Source organism: Macaca nemestrina, chromosome 1 (assembly GCF_043159975.1).
Source record: "Macaca nemestrina isolate mMacNem1 chromosome 1, mMacNem.hap1, whole genome shotgun sequence".
NCBI lineage: Eukaryota > Metazoa > Chordata > Mammalia > Primates > Cercopithecidae > Macaca > Macaca nemestrina.
In genome coordinates this window covers 189,862,044-189,882,890 of record NC_092125.1, presented here as the reverse complement: position 1 = coordinate 189,882,890, position 20,847 = coordinate 189,862,044, and the positions used below count along the sequence as shown (strand labels likewise).

The following is a 20,847-nucleotide window of genomic DNA, read 5'->3' as shown; positions in this document are numbered from 1 at the left end:
AGGTCTTATTACTCCTGTGATCAGAACTCCCCAATGGCTCCCCATTACTTGTAGAATGACAGCCAGAACCTTTACAGTGCTCACCAAGGCCCTACATGGTCTACACCTTGGTTTCTTGTTGGTCTCCTGATTTATTGTTTTATCCTGGGCTCCTTGCTGTGATTTGGATACTCCAGGCCTGTTCCCGCCTCAAGACTCTTGGCATTTGATCATTCCCTTGTCTGGAACACTCTTCCCCAGATACCTGCAGAGATTGTGCACTCCCTTACCTTTTTAGAACGTAGTTCAAATGTTACCTTCTTAATAAAGTCTCCCTTACCCATCCCATTTAAAATCATAGCCCCATCCCCTATTGGCATTCCCTGTTCCCCTTTACTATGTCATTTTCTCCAGGGTGTCTATCACTCTCAGATGCCGCATATGTTTTTACTTGTTTATTGTCTGTCTGCATCTACTAGAGTAGATGAAAAATAGAAATAGAAAAAAATAGTTTATCTATTTTGTTCCCTACATTTTCTAGCAGCAAAACCAGTGTCTACTGTATTACTTGTTGATCAATTAATAAATATTTGTTGCGTGGATAAATGGTGGACAACTCTATGAAGTAGATGGTATTTAAATGCATTTTAACAAATGTGAAAATGACTATAGAACGAATAAGTAATTTACTTGTGTTCACAGAACTAAATGTGATCAAGCCAGTATTTGAACCCTTCTCTGCCTGCCTCCAAACTTTTTTACTTTTCTCACTATTCAACATAGCTTTCTGTTTTTCCAAATTCACAGTCAGTTTGATCCTACGTTTTAACTATATACCAGAAGCTTTGTAAGGGCAGGAAGTAGGAATGTTCTGCTCACAGATATATTCACAATGCCTAGTATAGTGTTTATGTGCATAGTAAATATCAATAAATATTTGTTCAGTCAATCAAGGACAGAAGGAAGAGGGTATGAGTAAGAGAGAATAGAGCCACCTTTAATAACAAAATCCAGATCTTTCAAGTATTGTTATTAGAAGATTTTTAGGGAGGGGGGTCCAGTGGTGAGGACTGTCAGGTGGCCCCTTCCTTTATCTAACCCTGACTTTCCCCATCTCCTGGAGAGACTGTCACTTGAAGAACTTCTGCCACCATCATGCTGACTTCAGAGGGCCAGCTTCTCTTTAATGCCTTAAAAAAAAAAAAAAAAGAGGAAAGGGGGGTGTGTATGGTAGGGGGACACTTTCTTTTGGCTCCTCTAAGCAAAGCTAAAACTATTTCACTAAAGATTAAAAGAGGACAACAGAGAAATTCACCTTGAGAGGACAAGAAATCCAAAGGAGTAGTCTGGTTTCCAAAATGATTCTGTCTCTTCTATAGCTAGCACAAGCCAGGGCCATACTTACTTCACAACAGGAGAGCACGGCATTGCAGGATTTGGCTAGCTTCCTTGCTTCATGACATCTAGCCTTTTTCACAGCCACTGTTCAAAGACTTTCTCCTAGACATCTTGAGCTATGTGATCAAGACCGAAAGAGCCAAATTCCCACTTTGCAGCTTACCAAGGACTCTCTCTGCACAGTGGTTTTTGACCTTGACTGCATATTGGAATCACCTAGAGAGCCTAAAAAATTACTGATGCCTGCATCCCATCCTCTAGAGATTTTGAAGTCATTGAGCGAGGACACAGCCTTTGCATTAGGATTTTTAAAGCTGCCCAGGTGAGTCTAATATGCAGCCAAATTGAGAACCACTGCTTTAATAAAAGATTCTGTTTCCTGTCTGAGGAAGTCTCCACTTCCCTAGGTAATTGATACCAAGAATAAATCTGTCTGTACAAAGGAGTATGTCTATGTGTGATGATTCATAACTAAGACCTCGCTACCCAGAGATTCTTATTTAGTTGATCAGGAATTGGGGCTCAGGTACCTTTATGTTTGAACATTCTCTCAGACGATTCTAATGTGCCAGCGTCAAGAACCATGAAGTGACCTCAGGCTTGTCACTATAATCATATCTGAATATAATATAACAACTACTGCAGAATATCATAATAGTTATGTTAGGGTAGTGCAGTTGCAGCTACTTTCTTTTCTTTTGATTCAAAATATTGTTTTTATTACACCCTTACAGAAAAAAAATGTTTGGATGTTTCTGTAATTTTTTCAAACTTTCATTATGGGCTATAGATCTCTAGACACTATTTTCAGAAATCCATTTTATATTAGTTTTTGGTTACCAATTTTTTCTCTAGTTTTTCTTAATGGTCTTTTAAAATCTCAGCCAATTGAAGAACTTCCTATACATTATATTGACTAATTTATCTTGTCCTTATCTATAATTGAAATAAATATATGTGTAAAGATGTAATATTTGTCTTTTCTATGCTGCCAAACTCCAGGAGACCTGAGGGTGGAACTTGAGAAGTCTGGAGGAATGGGCAGAGACCAAATTACGTGGGGCTTTAGAGATAGCAAGGAGAAATTTGGGCTTCATCTCAAGGGCAAAAGATGCCTTGAAGAGTTTTAAGCAGATGAGTAGTGACATAATCAGTTTTGACCCTTAGGAAGATGTCTTTGGCCGCAAGAAGGTAATTTGATTAGAGAGGGGCAAGAATGGAAAGGGAGAGGGTACTTAGGAGGCTATAGTAGAAGTACAGAGTAGAAATCAACAGAGAAAATCAACAAAACAAAAGCTAGTTCTTTGCAAATATCTATAAAATTGATAAACCTCTAGCCAAAAGGAGAGATAGAGAAGATATAAATTACTAATATGAGAAGTGAACATAGGATCATCACTACTAATCCATAGATATTAAAAAAATAATGGGCTGGGTGAGGTGGTTCACCCTATAGTCCCAGCACTTTGGAAGGCTGAGGCAGGAGGATCGCTTGAGCCCAGGAACTTAAGACCAGCTTAGGCAACGTGGGGAGACCTCATCTCTTCAAAAAAACAAAATCAGCCGGTTGTGCCTGTAATCCCAGCTACTTAGTAGGTTGAGATGGGAGTATCACTTGAGCCTGAGAGGTCAAGGCTGCAGTGAGCTGTGATCACACCACTGCGCTCCAGCCTGGGCGACAGAGTGAGACCCTGTCTCAAAACAAAAGAAAAAGGATAATAAAAGAACATTGTGAACAACTCTGTACTCACAAATCTGGTAACTTAGATGAAATGGACTGATTCCTTAAAAGACAGAAACCACCAAAACTGACGCAGGGAGAAATAGACAATCTGAATAAATCTATACCTACTAAAGAAATTAAATCACTAATTAATAACTTTCCAAAACAGAAACAACAGTCTCAGATGGTTTTACTGGTGGATTCTATCAAAATTTAAGGGAAAAAATGATACCAAATGGTACCAGTTCTCTACAATGTCTTCCAGAAAATCAAAGCAGTAAGAACGCTTTCTAACTCATTCTATGCATCCAACATTACCCTAGACATTACCCTATTACCCAAATAAAGATATTGTGAGAAAGGAAAACTACAGACCAATATCTCTGATGAATATGCTCCAGAAATCCTCAACAAAATTATTAGCAAATTGAATTCAGCAATGTATAAAAAGAATTACATGTTGCAGCCAAGTGGGATTTATTCCAGGTATGCAAGGCTGGTTCAGCTTTCAAAAATTAATTAATGCATATTCTGTGACATCAACAGGCTAAAGAAGAAAAATCGTATATCCATAGATGTAAAAACACCATTTGATACAATCCAATACCTATTCATGATTTTTTTTAAAGTTATCAGGCCGGGCGCGGTGGCTCACGCCTGTAATCCCTGCACTTTGGGAGGCCGAGGCGGGCGGATCACGAGGTCAGGAGATCGAGACCATCCTGGCTAACACGGTGAAACCCCGTCTCTACTAAAATACAAAAAAAAATTAGCCGGGCGCGGTGGCGGGCGCCTGTAGTCCCAGCTACTCGGGAGGCTGAGGCAGAAGAATGGCGCGAACCCGGGAGGCGGAGCTTGCAGTGAGCCGAGATGGTGCCACTGCACTCCAGCCTGGGCGACAGAGTGAAGACTCTGCCTCAAAAAAAAAAAAAAAAAAAGCTATCAGCAGACTATGAGTAGCGGGGAACTTCTTCAATTTGATCAAAAAACCTATAGCTAACATCTTGCTTAATGATGAGAAACTGGATTCTTTTCCCCTAAGATTGAGAAAAAAACAAGGATGTTCCCCCGCACCACTCCTGTTCAACATTATACTAAAGTCGTCACTAACACAGTAAGACAAGAAAAGGAAATAAAAGGCATACAGATTGGGAAGGAAGAAATAAAACTGACACTGTTCACAGATGACATGATTGTCTATGTAGAAAATCCCAAAGATTGGCAAAAACATTCTGGAACTAATAAGCAATTAAGGCAAGTTTTCAGGCTGTGAGGTTAACATACAAAAGGCATTTGCTTTTCTATATACCAGCAAGAAGCAGTTGGAATTTAAAATTTAAAACACGGTGTTGTTTACATTAGTGCCAAAAAAAGGAAATACTTAGGGATAAATCTGATGAAATATGTGTGAATGTGTTTGTGCACAGATTCATATATGAATGAAGAAAACTACAAAACTCTAATGAAAGACATCACATAAATCTAGATAAATGGATATTCCACATTTTGATAGAAGGACTCAGTATTGGGTTTTGGGGTTTTTTGGAAACAGGGTTGCCCAGACTGGAGTGTAGCAGTGCAACCACGGCTCACTGCTGCCTTGACCTCCCAGGCTCAAGTGGTCCTCCTACCTCAGCCTCTCAAGTAGCTGGGACTACAGGCATGCGCTACCACACCCAGCTAATTTATTTATTATTTATTTATTTTTATTTTGTAGAGTGAGGGTCTTGCTATGTTGTTGGGGCTGGTGTCAAACTCCTGGGATCAAGCAGTCCTCCTGCTTTGGCCTCCCAAAGTGCTAGGATTACAGGTGTGAGCCACTGTGCCCAGCCTCAATATTATTAAGATGTCAGTTCTCTACTTGATCTATACATTTGATGTAATCAGAATCAAAATTGCAGCAAGTAATTTTATGAATATCAACAAACTTATGTTAAAGTTTATGTGGAAAGGCAGAAGACCCAGAATCTACTGACGATGAAGAAGAAAGTTGGAGGATTGACAGTACCTGACTCCAGACCTACAATAAAGCTATCAAGATACAATCAAGATAGCATGGTATTGGCAAAAGAATGGACAAATAGATCAATAGAATAGGATAGAGATCGCATAAATTTACCCACACAAATATAGTCTGTTGATCTCAGACAAAGGAGCAAAGGCAATTCAATGGAAAAAAGGATAATTTTTTAAACAAATGATACTGGAATAATTAGATATGTGTATGTACAAATTAATCATTCACCTTGTACCTTTCACAAAAATTAACTCAAAATGGAACCTAAATAGACTAAATGTAAAACCTGAAACTATAATAAACTTCTGGAAGGTAACATAGAAAATTTATGTGACTTTGGGTTTGGTAATGAGTTTTTAGATACAAAACCAAAAGCACAATTCAGGAAAGAAAAATCAATAAGTTGATTTTATTAAACTCTAAAACTTGTACTCTGTGAAGTTCACCGTTAAGTGAATGAAAAAACAAGCCACAAACTGGGGAAAAAATTGCAAATGCATACCTGATTAAGGACTTGTATTCAGAATATACAGAGAACTCTTAAAACTCAACATTAAGAAAACAACCAACCCAATTAAAAAAATGGGCAAAAGAACCAAAAAGACACCCTTTCCAGATGGTCAAAAAAGATACGCAGATGGAAAATAAGCATATGAAAAGATGCTTGCGTTATATGTCATTAAGGAAATGCAAATTAAAACAACAGTGAAATACTATCACACCTATTAGAATGACTCAAAACAAAACAAAACAAAAACCTGACAGTCTCAAATGCTGACAAGGATGTAGAGCAGTAGGAACTCTCATTAACTGCTGGTGGAAATGCATAATGGTTTGGCCACTTTGGAGCACAGTTTGACAGCAGCTTACGAAGTGAAGCATAATATGACCATATGTTCTAGCAGCCACCCTCCTAAGTGTTTACCCAGTGGAACTGAAAAGTTACATCTACACAAAAACTATACATGAATATTTATAGCAGCTTTAGTCATAATTGCCAATAACTGGAAGCATCAAGATGTCCTCAAACTGTGGCACATCTAGACAATGGACTACTATTCAGCACTAAAAAGAAATGTCTGTTTAAAAAACAAGCAAGCAAACAAACAAACAAAAACACCACTAAGGGCTTTTAAATCAGGAAATATAAAAAGTATATTTTATAAAACAGCTATAACCAACATCCAAGGGCTTTGAAATCAGAACAGTCTATATTCAAATCTTCCTTCTACCACTTCCTAGATGAATTTTTTTATTTCTTTGTTCATAAAATGGGAAGAATAATTCCTATCGTATAGGACTGTTTAAGGATTAACAGTAATGTAAATAAAAGTAAATTAAAACAAAAACAAAACCCCTGATACTGCTGAATAATTGTTGGTTACATTCCTCCACTCTATTATTTTGCTTCCCAAATATAACTTACGAATATTCTTCCTGCCTGTATCCATTGTTACCCCTTCAACCAGGTCTCCTCATTTCTCTCTTGGACTAGTGCATGTCATTCATCTGCATAAAAATCCTTCAGTGGCTCCCCATTGCCTCCATCAGCAAGTCAAGACTCCTCGTCCTAGCAGCAAGACCATGCTGTGGTCTCACAGGCTTTGTTCTGTCAATACTAATGTATTTGCAGTTTCTGATGTGTGCCAGGCTCTCTTTCTGCTTTGGACCCTTGCACATGTTGTATCCTTGGCTGAGAATGCCCTTCTACTTTCTCTCTTTTCTTGACAGTACCTCCTCAAGATACCCGCCCTAATTCCCAAGACCACTTTAATTGTCTGTCTCCTCCATATGTTTTATATAACAGTGGTTGTACTTATACCCAAAGGTAATTTTTTTTTTTTTTGAGATGGAGTCTCGCTCTGTCACCCAGGCTGGAGTGCAGTGGCGCGACCTCAGCTCACTGCAAGCTCTGCCTCCCAGGTTCACATCATTCTCCTGCCTCAGCCTCCCAAGTAGCTAGGACTACGGGTGCCTACCACCACGCCCAGCTAATTTTTTTTTCCATCAGCCCTATAAAATGTACATTACTATAGCTATTTTAAGAGTTAGGGAAACCAGTTGTGTCTTACCTGAGGTTGCATACCTAGTAAGTGACTTAAACTCCAATTTTCTTACCTTAAACTGATTATGCTTTACATCAAAGAAAGTTGGGGCTTTGGTAAGAACAGGATAGAATTTTGGAGTCAGTTTTCTCTTGTCAAAAATGAAAATAATACTTACCTTAGAGTAGGACTGCTCCAAAGGTGGACAGGGCCCTGGCCAAATATGTTTTGCAAGGCCTCTGCCTGCATGAACCAGTTGATAGGTCCATGTATGGTATAATGACTTACTAAGGATTTAGAACAATGGGTAGAGAAGAGATGCTTATGTATTTGTTTGTTATCCAACCAGTGCATATGAAAATTCTTTTGGGTACCCAGACACCACCACCTTTTTCTACTCAGGTTCAGGAACCATCTCTTTGTGTTTTCTATCGTCAAATATATCATTGCTGGAAAGTTTCATATCTCCTGCCACAAAAAACAAGTATCTGTATTATTAGTACTCAATGCCATGGCTTTTTGGAAACTGTTTTGTGGAAACGGTGATCTTCTCCCTTCAGTTCTCCAGTATAGTTCAGCTCATGCTGGATACATCATTTCATGAGGCTGCACTATCCTTCCTGAGACCCGGGAGTACTGTCTTCCAGTGACTCTCTCAAAGATGGGACTGCTTTGTTGGTGATGACCACACATACCAGTGCAGGGAAAATGTGAATGGTAATGTTTTCTGGTCATGTTAAATGTATCGTTTGACATTTTATAGTGTAAACAGAACAGTGCATCTTCCAACCATGGCTTCTCCTGGACTCCTTCAGCCCCACATGCCTGGGTCTATGGGAGGTACTACTTTTTAGAGGATTATTGTAAAGCTAAATTAGATCATTAGATCCCCTGTCTGGTACCTGGTTTGTGCTCAGTGAATGTTACTTCCCTTGTGTTTTTCACTACCACCCAGAAAGAGGATGTGTTTTTATTTTTAAGGAAATGAAGTGTGGAAGCAAAATTGAATTGGAGAGTCACGGCAGATCTCTGGTGGAGTGCTTCCGTGAGAATTGTCTGTTGAAGCACTTGGAGAACTTAGTGGGGAGCATCCCTCCAGCTAAGATGAAGTAAATTACAAGGCCCTGAAGACAAATGTAACCTGGAGTAATGTCAGCTTGAGAATCACTGATCAAATAGAAATGTGGCCTGGTTTGATGAAAAGGTATTGCAGTGCCTAGCAGCAAGAGCAGAAAGGCAGGGCCTCCGGAGCTGAGAAATACCACAAGTTTCAGATGACTCAGATCAAGCAGTCCCTTTTTTCTTAAAGTGATAGAAGACATTTGACAGTGCTTCAGCATTTATCATAGATGGCTGTACATGGGGCAAAAGCTGTAGAGAAACCCGAGTCTACATTGGAGGTCACAAAGAGCAAAGAGTCAGTGATGTCTAGGGTAGAATGGATTGGCACAGCCCATATGTGGGTAGATGAAGGAAACTGGTGACAATGCAAGAAGACCCAGCAGACCTGGAGTAACGGGTCAGACAGGCAGCAATCAGAGGAGATAGAAGTTGTCCTTAAGGAGAAGCATTTCCATTTTGGGGCTTGAGAGGATCTATGGCAGTAAAGGCTATTTCAAAAAAAAAAAAAAATTAAAGTGAAAATATTTAATGACAGAATAGGATTACTCAAGCTAGGCACAGCTGCTTCTGCCATTTCCCTCATCATATCATTATCCCAGAAACAACTCTCAAGTACTTGGAGAAAGGCATCCTCATGAGGAAGGTAGAAGATGGAATTGAAGAATTCCCTCCTCTGTGGATGGAGCGAGCTCTGTGCGGAGAGGCTCATCTGCACACTCATGCATGTCCCCCTAGCATGGTCACACTGGCTTTGATTAAGCTGCTGGGTTGTTAGGCAGTGTGCTAAGTACTGCATACATGGTCTTCTTTTCTCATAACAAGTGCTTTAAACTAAATTAGCACATGAATTGAGGGAGCGGGCATGGTAGGGGCTGATCTGAGTCCAGTCCTCTCTGCAGTGATTCTAGAAACTAGACTGTTGGTTACATGATGTCCATCACTGATCTGTAGAGTCCTCAGGAATAACCATCAATGACCCTTTCCCAGTTTCTCTGGCCATCACCCTACTTCCCCCTTACACTTCCTGTTGATTAACCTTCCAAGGCAAGGTAACCAACTGATTTCAATCCAGCATTTTATTGGGTACTTGTATACTCTGTGCCATACATGCTATGCTAAATGATCATATTCTATGAAAGATATTTAAATAGACAATTACTCTTCAGTGTAATGAAGTGTAATGCTAGGCCTTAACTATGTCCTAGTTATCATTGTATCCTTAATCCCAGGCCAGTTAGTTAGCATGTACTGAACACCAACAAGGGGCCAGGCACCATACTCAGTGCCAGCCCTTCTTTCTCAGCGTAACTGTTACAAAAAATTTTATAAAATAAGTACTAGTGTAATCCCAGTTTTAAAGTTGTGGAAATTAAGGGCACAAAACAATTTAAAAGACATGCCCCAAATCACACAGCTATTAAGAGAGCCAGGATAAAAATCCAAGCAGAGTGTCTTCATTGTCTCTAAATATTTGTTGCAGGAGAAATGAGAGGCAGAAAGGGGAAGGCAGTAGGAGAGTAGGGGAATAAGTGAGCAAGCGAAGATGAAGGTCTGCCCCAGGTAGCTCAGGTCCACAGGGGGATGAGTTTATTCTACCTGGGAAGGGAAGCATCATGGAAAGTTCGCAAGGGAAGTGGTGCTTAGAGAATAGGCGTCTCTGGCCAAGGCAGGCTAAGGGAGTAGAGCTAAGGCCAGCCCTTCCATTTTTGTGCTAGATCCTTTCCCCCTCTGCCTTCTCAAAGACATTCTCCCCCAACCTGGCCAACATGGTGAAACCTTGTCTACAAAAAATACAAAAATTAGCCGGGCATGGTGGCGGGCGCCTGTAACCCCAGCTACTCAGGAGGCTGAGCCAGGAGAATCCCTTGAACCTGGGAGGTGGAGGTTGCAGTGAGCCGAGATTGCGCCACCGCACTCCAGCCTGGGCGACAGAGTGAGACTCCATCTCAGAAAACAAACAGACAACAAAAAGAAACATTCTCCCTACAACTGTCCTATCTCTACTGCATCGTGAGTTTTTCTTTTATTCTAACCAGCTTCTAAACTTAGGAAAATATTTCCTAACCTCAAAAAACAATTTACCCTGCTTCCCCGCTCCAGCTATTGCCCCATTTCTTTGTTGCTTTGTAACAGAACTCCTAAAAATAGTCTGTGTTTCATGACTTCAGTTTCTCTCCTCCTGTTTTTTCTTAAACCCAGTGAAACGAGTTTCACCTCCACATTCCAGTGGAATGGCTATTGTTGAGGTCGGTGGTGACCTCCCTGTTGCCAAATCCAGCAGTTAGTCCTGTGGCCACACCTTACTGGACCTGCACAGTGTGTGATGCAGTTGGTCTCTGCGTCCTTCCTGTGATACTTCGTTCACTGCAGCATCACACTCTCCTGCTCTTTCAGCCTCCTGCAGTGCTACTCCTCGCCTCCCAAATGCTGATCCTTCAGACACACATCAGCCAGGGCACCCTCCCACTGGATATCATGTGGTGACTCTCCCTGTGATTGGATCTGAACCCAAGCCAGGCGCTCATGGCAGCCACGCGTCTCACACAGCGTGTGTGTGGCACCCCAGAGGATAGGCATCCTCTCCAAATGTGCTCCCTCACCACATCCTCATGCGATTGTTGGAATTACGTGGTTTCCACTGCACATGGGGAAGCTGAAAATCAGATTTTCCATCACTTGCTTGTCAGTGTCCTCTGTGAAAGTTTCTGATTCCAGATCTGATGCTTTTCCCATTTATGACCCATTGCTTGGCCTGATTCCTTAAACTCGCTCCTCCTGAGTGAAGCAGGAGAGTGGAAGCGTCTGGTTCCTTCTTTGGGACTCCAGCCTGTCCATCTGGATTTCCTCTTGTGAGTGCAGTGGTGACACTCTTCACCCCAGGGGCTTGGTAGTCACATTTGCAGGACAATGGGTGCTCTTACTGGGTTTAATGCTAAATCTCCCAAAATGAAAGGCCAGCTGCAGAGTAGGAGAAGAACAAGGGCTGAGTGATTTGATCAGACATCTGTGGGGGCCTGCTGGCATTTGGAGTGTGAGTGCCTTAGAGAGACTAACTATTCTGGCCCCAGGGAGTTGGCGACAGTTAATCTTGGTGGTTTTGACCGCTAACTGCCCTAGAGGTCCCAGCCTGCTGGATGACTCAGAATCCCCAACACTCCCCCTATTCTTCTCTCACTGGGATAGTCAGGAGGCCATTTCTAAGGCATTTTAATTTGGTAATAACTTGACATGACCCACTGTACCCAGAGTTGTATGTTTCAGGAGTTACTGTCACTTTCTAAATGAGGGGTTCATTTGGAGCCCATCATCCTTGATGTTGAACTGCCTTGCACTGCTGTGGAGGCAGCAGTATCTCCTGCCTTGCCTGCTGGGCTCCAGCTCCCTCTCCATTGTAGATGACGTGATCCTGTGCCCCCTGGACTGTCCCACAGCCCTTCTTCTTTAAGCACCTTGTCAAAAGTTGAGGGGGTAAACTAGAGAGAAAAAAGGTGGCCAAAGGTTTGTCCATTGTGCGTTTATTTCTGCACTGCACTGTGTTAAGAAGGGCACCTGCTGTCCATCTTTCTGCTGTTTATGAAACCTTCTAGAATTCAGAAAGACCACAGGAACTCACAGCACGAGGCAGGCAAGCAGATGGTGGGAGATTGGGAGACAGGACATGAAGAGACTCAAAATGCCTTACTGCCGCGGACCAGAGCTCTGTGAGACCTTCTGGACTGTCTTCTCCACCCTGTCTCCAACTGTGTTGACCACTCCTGTGCTGTCCTGTGCCTTCCTCTGTGACCGTGTTGGTGGCAGTGCCCTGTTAAGAGTTCCTGCACTGGTGTTAGAGACCTTGGGTTCTAATCCAGTGTCTACCACTTGTATGATCTTGGATTAGTCTCTTCATCTTTCTAGGCCTTGTGTGCAAATTAATTCATAGTACAAACTCACAGAGTTGTTGAGAGAGCTAATTGAAAACATCTAGAACGTTTTCGTCACTGTGCCTAGTCAAAAAGCTTGTAATCAGTTCTGTAATTGCACCGAGGTTTATATTTCATTTCAAAAATACAGTTGTTTATGTAAGAAAAGATTGTTTTGCTCTTGTTAAAATTCTGGCTTTCTTTTGCCTACCAAATAAAGTCCCAGCTCCTTGGCTTGTCACTCAGCCTTCAGGTTGCATTTCAGGCTTTGAATTTCCTTGGTGGGGGATGCTTGAAAATGTAGATTTCTAAAAGAAATTGTGCATTGATCAGATGAGTTTGTCTATGTTCAATGAGCAGTTACTCTGTGTAAGGCTCTGGGCTAGGCCCGAGGGGTCTATGGTGAATCAGACATGACAGTAGGCAGTGGCATCATCATTTCTTGTACCACCACTCCACACCCACCCGCCCAGACCCTGAAGAAGGAGGGTAGGCTGGAGGGTAGGCTTCCCACAGGGCCCCATCACAGTAGAGCAGCTGGGCACCAGAGTGTTGGCAGCAGGCCCAAGGGTGGGGGTGGAGGAGGTGGGGACTCAGAACTGGCAGTCAGCCAGGGCTCACTCAGGTGCCCCAGCATGCAGGGCCTCCAGCCCACAGAACCCATTCACTGACTATATCCTGTTCTTTGGTTGTGATCTTCTCTAGACTGAATGGTGCAGAGATTTTGGTGGCAGGACAGTGACTCCAGACCCAAATTGAATGCATAAGGACATTGAAACCCAAAGATGTGAGGTGGCATGATTGTGGTCACACAGCAACAAGCCAGGATTAGAACACAAGTCCTGTGAAAAATATGCAGCAGTCTCAGCCTTGCGGGTTCCTGAGATTGCGTTGTCTGCAGTGAGACTTTCAGGGTCATTTTGTTCCTTAACAAAGTTATAGGGGTCTTCTCTGTGCCCATTTATGCAAGGCACTGGAGAGGGTAGGCAGGGTTAAATCAGACTCTGACCTTAGGATTTTACAGTGTGTCAAGGGAGACATACTACCAAAAATTACAATACAGAATAGCAAGTGCTGGGGGTAAGTATATGATGTGAGGGGCAGGGGGAGTGACTGTACAAGCACAGAGGAGGCACTTAGCCCAATCCGAGGGTCAGAGAATCACTCCCAGTGAAGCTGATATTTAAGCTTAATCATGAAGGACCAGTAGTTATTAGCCAGATGAAGAAGGACAAGGAATAACATTCCAGGCAGAGAGACCAGGAAAGCATCCTCAACTAAAAGTCTAATGGTTACATCAATAACCCCAATTACATACATTTATCATGTCTGTATTCGGCCACTGTTCGGGACAGTTCCCACTATTGGGGAATGGTTCCTACTGGGTGGATCATAGCATGAATGGAGAGAATAAAAGCAGATGAGGCTGGCCATGTAGGAACATACAAGGAAGGTGGAAAGGCCAGGGGCTCTGACCATCAAAGCCTGAGTATCTCTATCCTGTGAACTCCAAGCACCACTCCCCCGGGTATTGGAGCCTTGATAGAGCTCCTCATTTCCTTGGTATCAGGCTTCCTGCAAAGAATCTGTGAGTATGAGCTGGGCATGGTGGCTCCATGCCTGTAATCCCAACACTTTGGGAGGCCGAGGCGAGAGGATCGCTTGAACTCAGGAGTTCAAGACCTGCCTGGGCAACACAATGAAACCCTGTCTCTTAAAAAGAAATCTGTGAGAATCCAGGTAAGTTCCTTTTACAGATACTATCCAGGGGCCTGACTTATTTATCTATTCCTTTAGGGTTTGGGGATTTATTTTGTTTTTACCCTTAAAGCCTTAATGTGGAAAAATGCCTGAAGTGCTGATTGTAGGAATGAAGCTTCACTCAAGAGTCAAACACCTATAGCTCCTTACGAATTAATAACCCACTCAGTGCTCAGTACCTGGCAAGCTGTAACTTTCCTTCTCTTCCCATAGGCCTGCTGAATTAGCCACCAAGTACGCAAACTTTTCAGAGGGAGCTTGCAAGCCTGGCTATGCCTCAGCCTTGATGACGGCCATCTTCCCCCGGTAAGTGCTTCTGTTTCCTCCACTGCCTAGACAGCCTGGTCTGGGGTCCAAGAGCCAGAAACTCTGCCTCTCACAGCCAGTCATGTTCTCCTATGCTCTGGAAACCATGGGTTCCTGGAAAGGACTCTGCCTTTAAGTTGGTTCCTACTCCAGTCCTACTCCATGCCCTTGCTTTGCCTTACTCCCATCCTGTCTCTGGAGCTTGCACCTTGTGGCACAGCCTGTTTCTGCAGAAGGATAACCTACATGGTTGCCCCATGCAAGCCAGGTATCCAGAGGCAGCCAGAGAAGGCTGCCAAGCACAGAAGCTCCTAGACCTAGTATCAGTGGCCAAACGAACTTTTTTGGAAGCTGGGACCAACTAGCTGGCTTCAGGGAGGCATATCCAAATAAAGCAGGGAACAAAGAGAAATTTCTGAGGCTGTCTTGAGTTTTAGCACTTTCCTTCTCTGTCCATTTTGCATTCTGGAGCTGCTGGCTTCTTTGGCACCTGACAGAATCTGTGCATAACCTAGGGAGTTCCTTTTACCAAATGCTGCTAAGGAATCTTGCTTACCGATCCATCCTCCTTTTTGGTTTTCTTTTCTGAAGGCTTGATGTGGAAAAGGAGCTGAAGTGCTGAGATTGTCTTTGGAGTGCAGTGAAACTGTCAGAGTCGTTTTGTTCCTTCTGATTTGGAGGGGCTGGAGGAAAGGCTGCCTAGGATTGTCTGGGCACTTGGACCACCAGAGGAGTGCTAGGGGTGGGCTCTGCTCACTAGGGGAAGGACTTGCCTCCCATCCCTTAGAAGGCTGAGGTTAAGACACACAATGTGCTTGCAAAGGAATGCTGAGAAACAGCTGGCCCCAAAGTAACTCCAGGATATTTGGTTTTTATGCTCCCTTTCTTTTCTAACGTGAGCAGTCTCAGCTTAGCTCCTTGTGTAAAGCAAGGGCTATGCTGACTGAGTATCCGGTGCTCAGATAGAGATCTCTTTGTCCAGGGTCTGCCTTCTGAATTGATTCCAAATATTTTGCTTCCTCCAGCTATTTATTGAGTGCCCCTGTGTCTGGCTTTGTGTTCTGTATTCTTAACACAGGTTTTTGCAAGCCTATATGACTCAGTCCCTTGGCCCAGACACCTGTGAGTTTTCCTTGACCAGTATATAGGTTTCTTTTACTTTTTCTAATTGAAAGTAATACAGGCATGTGGAAAACAAAATAAAACAAAAAAAAAAAAACCTCAAACAGTACAAAAGGGTGTATACTGCCACTCCAGGCCCCTTCCAGAGACAGCCAATATTACCATAAATGGGAACATACTGTATTTGTGCTGTGTATTAGGCCATTCTTGCATGTCTATGAAAAAATATCTGAGACTGGGTAAATTGTAAAGAAAAGAGGTTTAATTGGCTTATGGTTCATTAGGCTTTACAGGAAGTATGGTGCTGGCATCTGCTTCACTTCTAGGAGGGCCCCAGGAAACTTAAAATCATGCCAGAAAGCAAAGGGGGAGCAGGCACGTCATATGGCAAAAGCAGGAGCAAGTGAGTGAAAGAGAAGAAGTGCTACACACTTTTAAACAACCATATCTCACAAGAATTCACTCACTATCACAAGAACAGAACCAGGAGGATGGTTCTAAGTCATTAAGGAGAAACCACCCCCATGATCCAGTCACCTACCACCAGGTCCCATTGGAGATTACATTTTTTTCCCTTCCTTTTTTTTTTTTTTTTTTTTTGAGACAGGGTCTTGCTCTGTTGCCCAGGCTGGAGTGCACTGGTGCAATCTTAGCTCGCTGCAGCCTTGACCTCCGGGCTCAAGCAATTAGCCCACCTCAGCCTCCCGAGTAGTTGGGACTCCAGGCACATGCAACCACACCTAGCTAATTTTTATATTTCTGGTAGAGGTGGGGTTTTGCCCTGTTGCCCAGGCTGGTCTCAAACTCCTGGACTCAAGCGATCCACCCACTTTGGCCTCCCAAAGTGCTGGGATTACAGGTTTGGGCCACTGAGCCTGGCTGGGGATTACCTTGCAACGTAAGATTTGGGCAGGGACAAATATTCAGACTGTATCATTCTGTCCCTGGCCCCCACAAATCTTCTGTCCTTCTCACATGTTAACATACAGTCATCCCTTCTCAATAGTCCCTGCAAAATCTTAACTCATTCTAGCATTAACTCTTAAAGTCCTGAGTCCCATATCTAAATTCTTATCTGGAAATGAGTTCCTTTCACCTATGAGACTGTAAAATCAAAACAAGTTGCTTACTTCTGAGATACAATGGGGGTATAGGCATTGGGTAAACATTCCCATTCCAAAAGGGTAATCAGCCATAAGAAAGGGGCTATACACCCCATGCAAGTTGGAAACCCATCAAGGTAGTCATTAACTCTTAAAGCTCCAAAATAATCTCCTTTGACTCCATGTCCCACATTCAGGGCACACTGGTGCAAGAAGTGGGCTCCCAAGATCTTGGGCAGCTCTGCCCCTGTGGCTTTGCAGAGTGCAGTCCCTGCGGCTGCTCTCATGGGCTGGCATTGAGTGCCTGAGGCTTTTTCAGGTGCAGGGTGTAAACTGCTGGTGGATTTACCATTCTGGGGACTAGAGGATGTGGCCCCCTTCTCACAGCTCCACAAGGCAGTTTCCCAGTGGGGACCCTGTGTGAGGGCTCCAATCTCACATTTCCCCTCCACACTGCCCTAGTAGAGGTTCTCTGTGAGGGCTGTACTCCTGCAGCAGGCTTTTGCTTGGGCAGCCAGGCTTTTCCATACATCCTCTGAAATCTAGGTGGAAGCATCCAAGAATCCTCCATTCTTGCAGTCTGTGCACTCTTAACACCACATGGAAGCTGTCAAAGCTTGCAGCTTGCATTCTCCAAAGTGGCAGCCTGAGCTGTACCTTGCCCTTTTTGAGACATGGCTAGAGCTGGAGCAGCCAGGATGTGGGGAGCAGTGTCCTGAGGTTGCATAGGGGCCAGGCCCTGGGCCCGACCCATGAAACCATTTTTGTCTCCTGGGCCTCAGGAACTATGATGGAAGGGGCTACCTCAAAAATCTCTAAAATGCCTTTGAGGCTTTTTCCCTGTTGTCTTAGATATTAGCACTTGGTTATTTTTTAGTTATGCAAATGTCTCTAGCAAGTGGTTACTCCACAGCCTGCTTGAATTCCTCTTCTGAAAAAGCTTTTTCTTTCTTTGCTATGTGACTTGGCTGCAAATTTCCCCATTTTTATGTTCTGCTTCGCTTTTCAATATAAATTCCAACTTTAAGTCATTTACTTGCACCCGTATCTGAGTGTAAGCTCTTAGGAGCAGCCAGTCATATCTTGAATGCTTTGCGGCTTAGAAATTTCTTCTGCCAGATACGCAATCATCACTCTCAAGTTCAAACTTCCACAGATCCCTTGGAAAAGGGCACAGTGCAACCAAGCTCTTTGCTAAGGCATAACATGTTATGACCTTTGCCTCATTTCCCAGTGAGTTCCTCATTTCAATCTGAGACCTTGTTGGCCTAGATTTCATTGTCCATATCCCTATCAATATTTTGGTTACAACCATTTAACCAGTCTCTAAGAAGTTCCAAACTTGCCCTCATCTTCCTGTCTTCTTGTGAGCCCTCCAAACTCTTCCAACCTCTATCCATTACCCAGTTCCGAAGTCATTTCCACATTTTCAGGTATCTTTCTAACAATACCTTACTCCTGGTACCAATTTTATGTATTAGGCCATTCTTGCATTGCTACAACGAAATATCTGAGATTGGCTAAATTATAAAGAAAGAGGTTTCATTGGCTCACAGTTCTGCAGGCTTTACAGGAAGTGTGGTGCTGGCATCTGCTTACCTTCTAGGGAGGCATCAGAAAGCTTACAATCATGGCAGAAGGCAAATGGAGAGCAGGCATGTCATGTGGCAAAAGTAAGAGCAAGTGAGAGAGGGGAGGTGCCACACACTTTTAAACAACTAGATATTGTGAGAATTCACTCACTATCACACGGGAACGGTGCTAAACCATTCTTGAGAAATCAACCTCCGTGATCCAATCCCACCAGGCCCCACCTCCAACATTGGGGATTACATTTCTACATGAGATTTGAGTGAGAACAATTATCCAAACTATATCATGTACCTTCCTTTTTACTCCTAAGAATATAGGTTAGAGATTATTATATTACCCACATATATGGATCCACTTCATTTTTTAAATGAATGCATAATATACAATTGTATGACTGTATCATAATTTTATTCAAATTAAGGTTAAATTAAAATTGTTGGTTAATTAAAGGTTAAAATTGTTGGTTAATTGAAGGTTAATTAAAATTATTGGCCTGGTGCAGTGGCTCACGCCTGTAATCCCAGCATTTTGGGAGGCCGAAATAGGCGGGTCACTTGAGGTCAGGAGTTTGAGACCAGCCTGGTCAACATGGCAAAACCCTGTCTCTACTAAAAATGCAAAAATTAGCTGGGTATGGTGACACACACCTGTAATCACAGTTACTCGGGAGTCTGAGGCAGGAGAATCGCTTGAACCAGGAGGCAGAGGTTGCAGTGAGCTGAGATCGCATCACTGCACTCTGGGCTGGGCAACAGAGTAAGACTCCGTCTAAAAAATAAATAAATTAAATAAAATAAATTTTGTTTCAAATTAAAGTTTATTGAAGTTTAATTTACAAACAAAATTTCCCTTTTAGTGTAGTTCTGTAAATTTTTATGAATACATACTTTGTGTAGCCACCATTACAATCAATAGTACATTTCCAGCAATCTTAAAATATTCCTTTTTGCTCCTTTGTAGTTAACCTTTCCCCTTACCCCCAGCCCCTGGCAACTACTGTAGTGTTTCCAGAATGTCGTATCAACGGAATCGATTATATAGCATGAAGCCTTTTGAGTTTGCATCTTTAACTCAGTGTAACACATTTGTGATTCATACATGTGCTATGTGCATCAGTTGTTTGTTCTTTTTATGCTGATTAGTATTCCATCAAATGGATATAACACAGTCTGATTACCTACTCAGAGGTCAGAAGACATATATGGGTTAATTCCAGCTCTTGGTAACTGGAAATAAAGCTACTATAAACATTAGTACAGGTTTTTGTGTAAATGTATGTATTCATTTTTCTTGAGTAAATACCTAGGAATGGAATGGCTAGGTCCCATGGTAACTGTTTTCCAATGTGATTGTACTGTTTGCTTTCCCACCAGCAGTGAATGACAGTTCCAGTTGCTCTACATCCTTGCCATCAGTCTTTTTGATTTTAGCCATTCTAGTAGGTCTGTAGTGATATCTCAATATCTAAAATTATGGTTTTAATTTGCAGTTTACTAATGACTGACAATGATAAATATCTTTTCATGTGTTTATTTTCCATTCTTTTATCTTTAGAGAACTGTCCCAGTCTGTTGCCTTTTTTTTTTTTTTGAGATGAAGTCTCACTCTGTCGCCCAGACCGGAGTGCAGTGGCATGATTGCAGTTCACTGCAAGCTCCACCTCCCGGGTTCACACCATTCTCTTGCCTCAGCCTCCCAAGTAGCTGGGACTACAGGCACCCGCCACCACACCCGGCCGATTTTTTGTATTTTTAGTAGAGACGGAGTTTCACCGTGTTATCCAGGATGGTCTCCTTTCTCCTGACCTCGTGATCCGCCTGCCTCAGCCTCCCAAGGTGCTGGGATTACAGGCATGAGCCGCTGCGCCCGGCTTGTTGCCATTTTTTAATTGGTTGTTTACCTTATTGAACTATAAGAGTTTTTTAAACTTCTGGACAGAAGCCCTTTGTCAGATATGTGATTTGCAGATACCTTACTGTCTCTTACCATTCTCTTTACAATGTCTTTCACAGAGCAGAAATTTCTAATCTTGGTAAAGTCTAATTTTCTACATTTTCTTTTATGGATTGTGCTTTCAGTATTGCATCTGAGATATCTTTCTCCAGTCTAAGGTCAAGAAGCTTTCTCTTGTTTTATTTCAGAATTTTGAGTTAATTTTTGTGTATATAAAAGATTAGAGTTGCCGGGCACGGTGGCTCACGCCTGTAATCCCAGCACTTTGGCAGGCCGAGGCAGGCAGATCACGAGGTCAGGAGATCAAGACCATCCTGGCTAACACGGTGAAAACCCGTCTCTACTAAAAATACAAAAAATTAGCTGGGCGTGGTGGCGGGCGCCTGTAGTCCCAGCTACTCAGGAGGCTGAGGCAGGAAAATGGCGTGAACCCGGGAGGTGGAGCTTGCAGTGAGCTGAGATTGCGTCACTGCACTCCAGCCTGGGCGACAGAGCGAGACTCCGTCTCCAAAAATAAAAAAGATAAGAGTTGAGGTTCACTGGCCGGGCGCAGTGGCTCACACCTGTAATCCCAGCACTTTGGGAGGCTGAGGCGGGCAGATCATGAAGTCAAGAGATCAAGACCATCTGGGCTGACACAGTGAAACCCCATCTCTACTAAAAATACAAAAAATTAGCTGGGTGTGGTGATGTTGGCCTGTAGTCCCATCTACTCGGGAGGCTGAGGCAGAAGATTCGCATTAACCCGGAGGTTTAATGAGCTGGAGGTTGCAATGAGCTGAGATTGCGCCACTGCACTCCAGACAAAGCAAGACTCCCTCTC

General features: G+C 42.9%; 1 protein-coding gene across 26 annotated transcripts in view; it reads left to right on the top strand.

Moving 5' to 3' along the window:
• Nucleotides 1-20,847, top strand: part of LOC105494891 (ST3 beta-galactoside alpha-2,3-sialyltransferase 3) — a 232,030-nt gene that overhangs the window by 121,337 nt on the left and 89,846 nt on the right. For 21 of the 26 annotated variants that reach the window (XR_011621909.1, XR_011621903.1, XR_011621901.1 and 18 more), the window contains one exon: nucleotides 14,161-14,253. The exons of 4 other annotated variants lie outside the window; for them this stretch is intronic. Coding sequence is in view for 14 of the 22 variants with exons in the window: in XM_011763869.3 (XP_011762171.2) it covers nucleotides 14,161-14,253 (93 nt within the window). In the remaining 8 variants the exon portion in view is untranslated. Of the gene's footprint in view, nucleotides 1-1,544; nucleotides 1,700-14,160; nucleotides 14,254-20,847 lie in introns of all 26 variants that reach the window. One more of the 26 variants, XM_071094468.1, reaches the window with a different exon arrangement.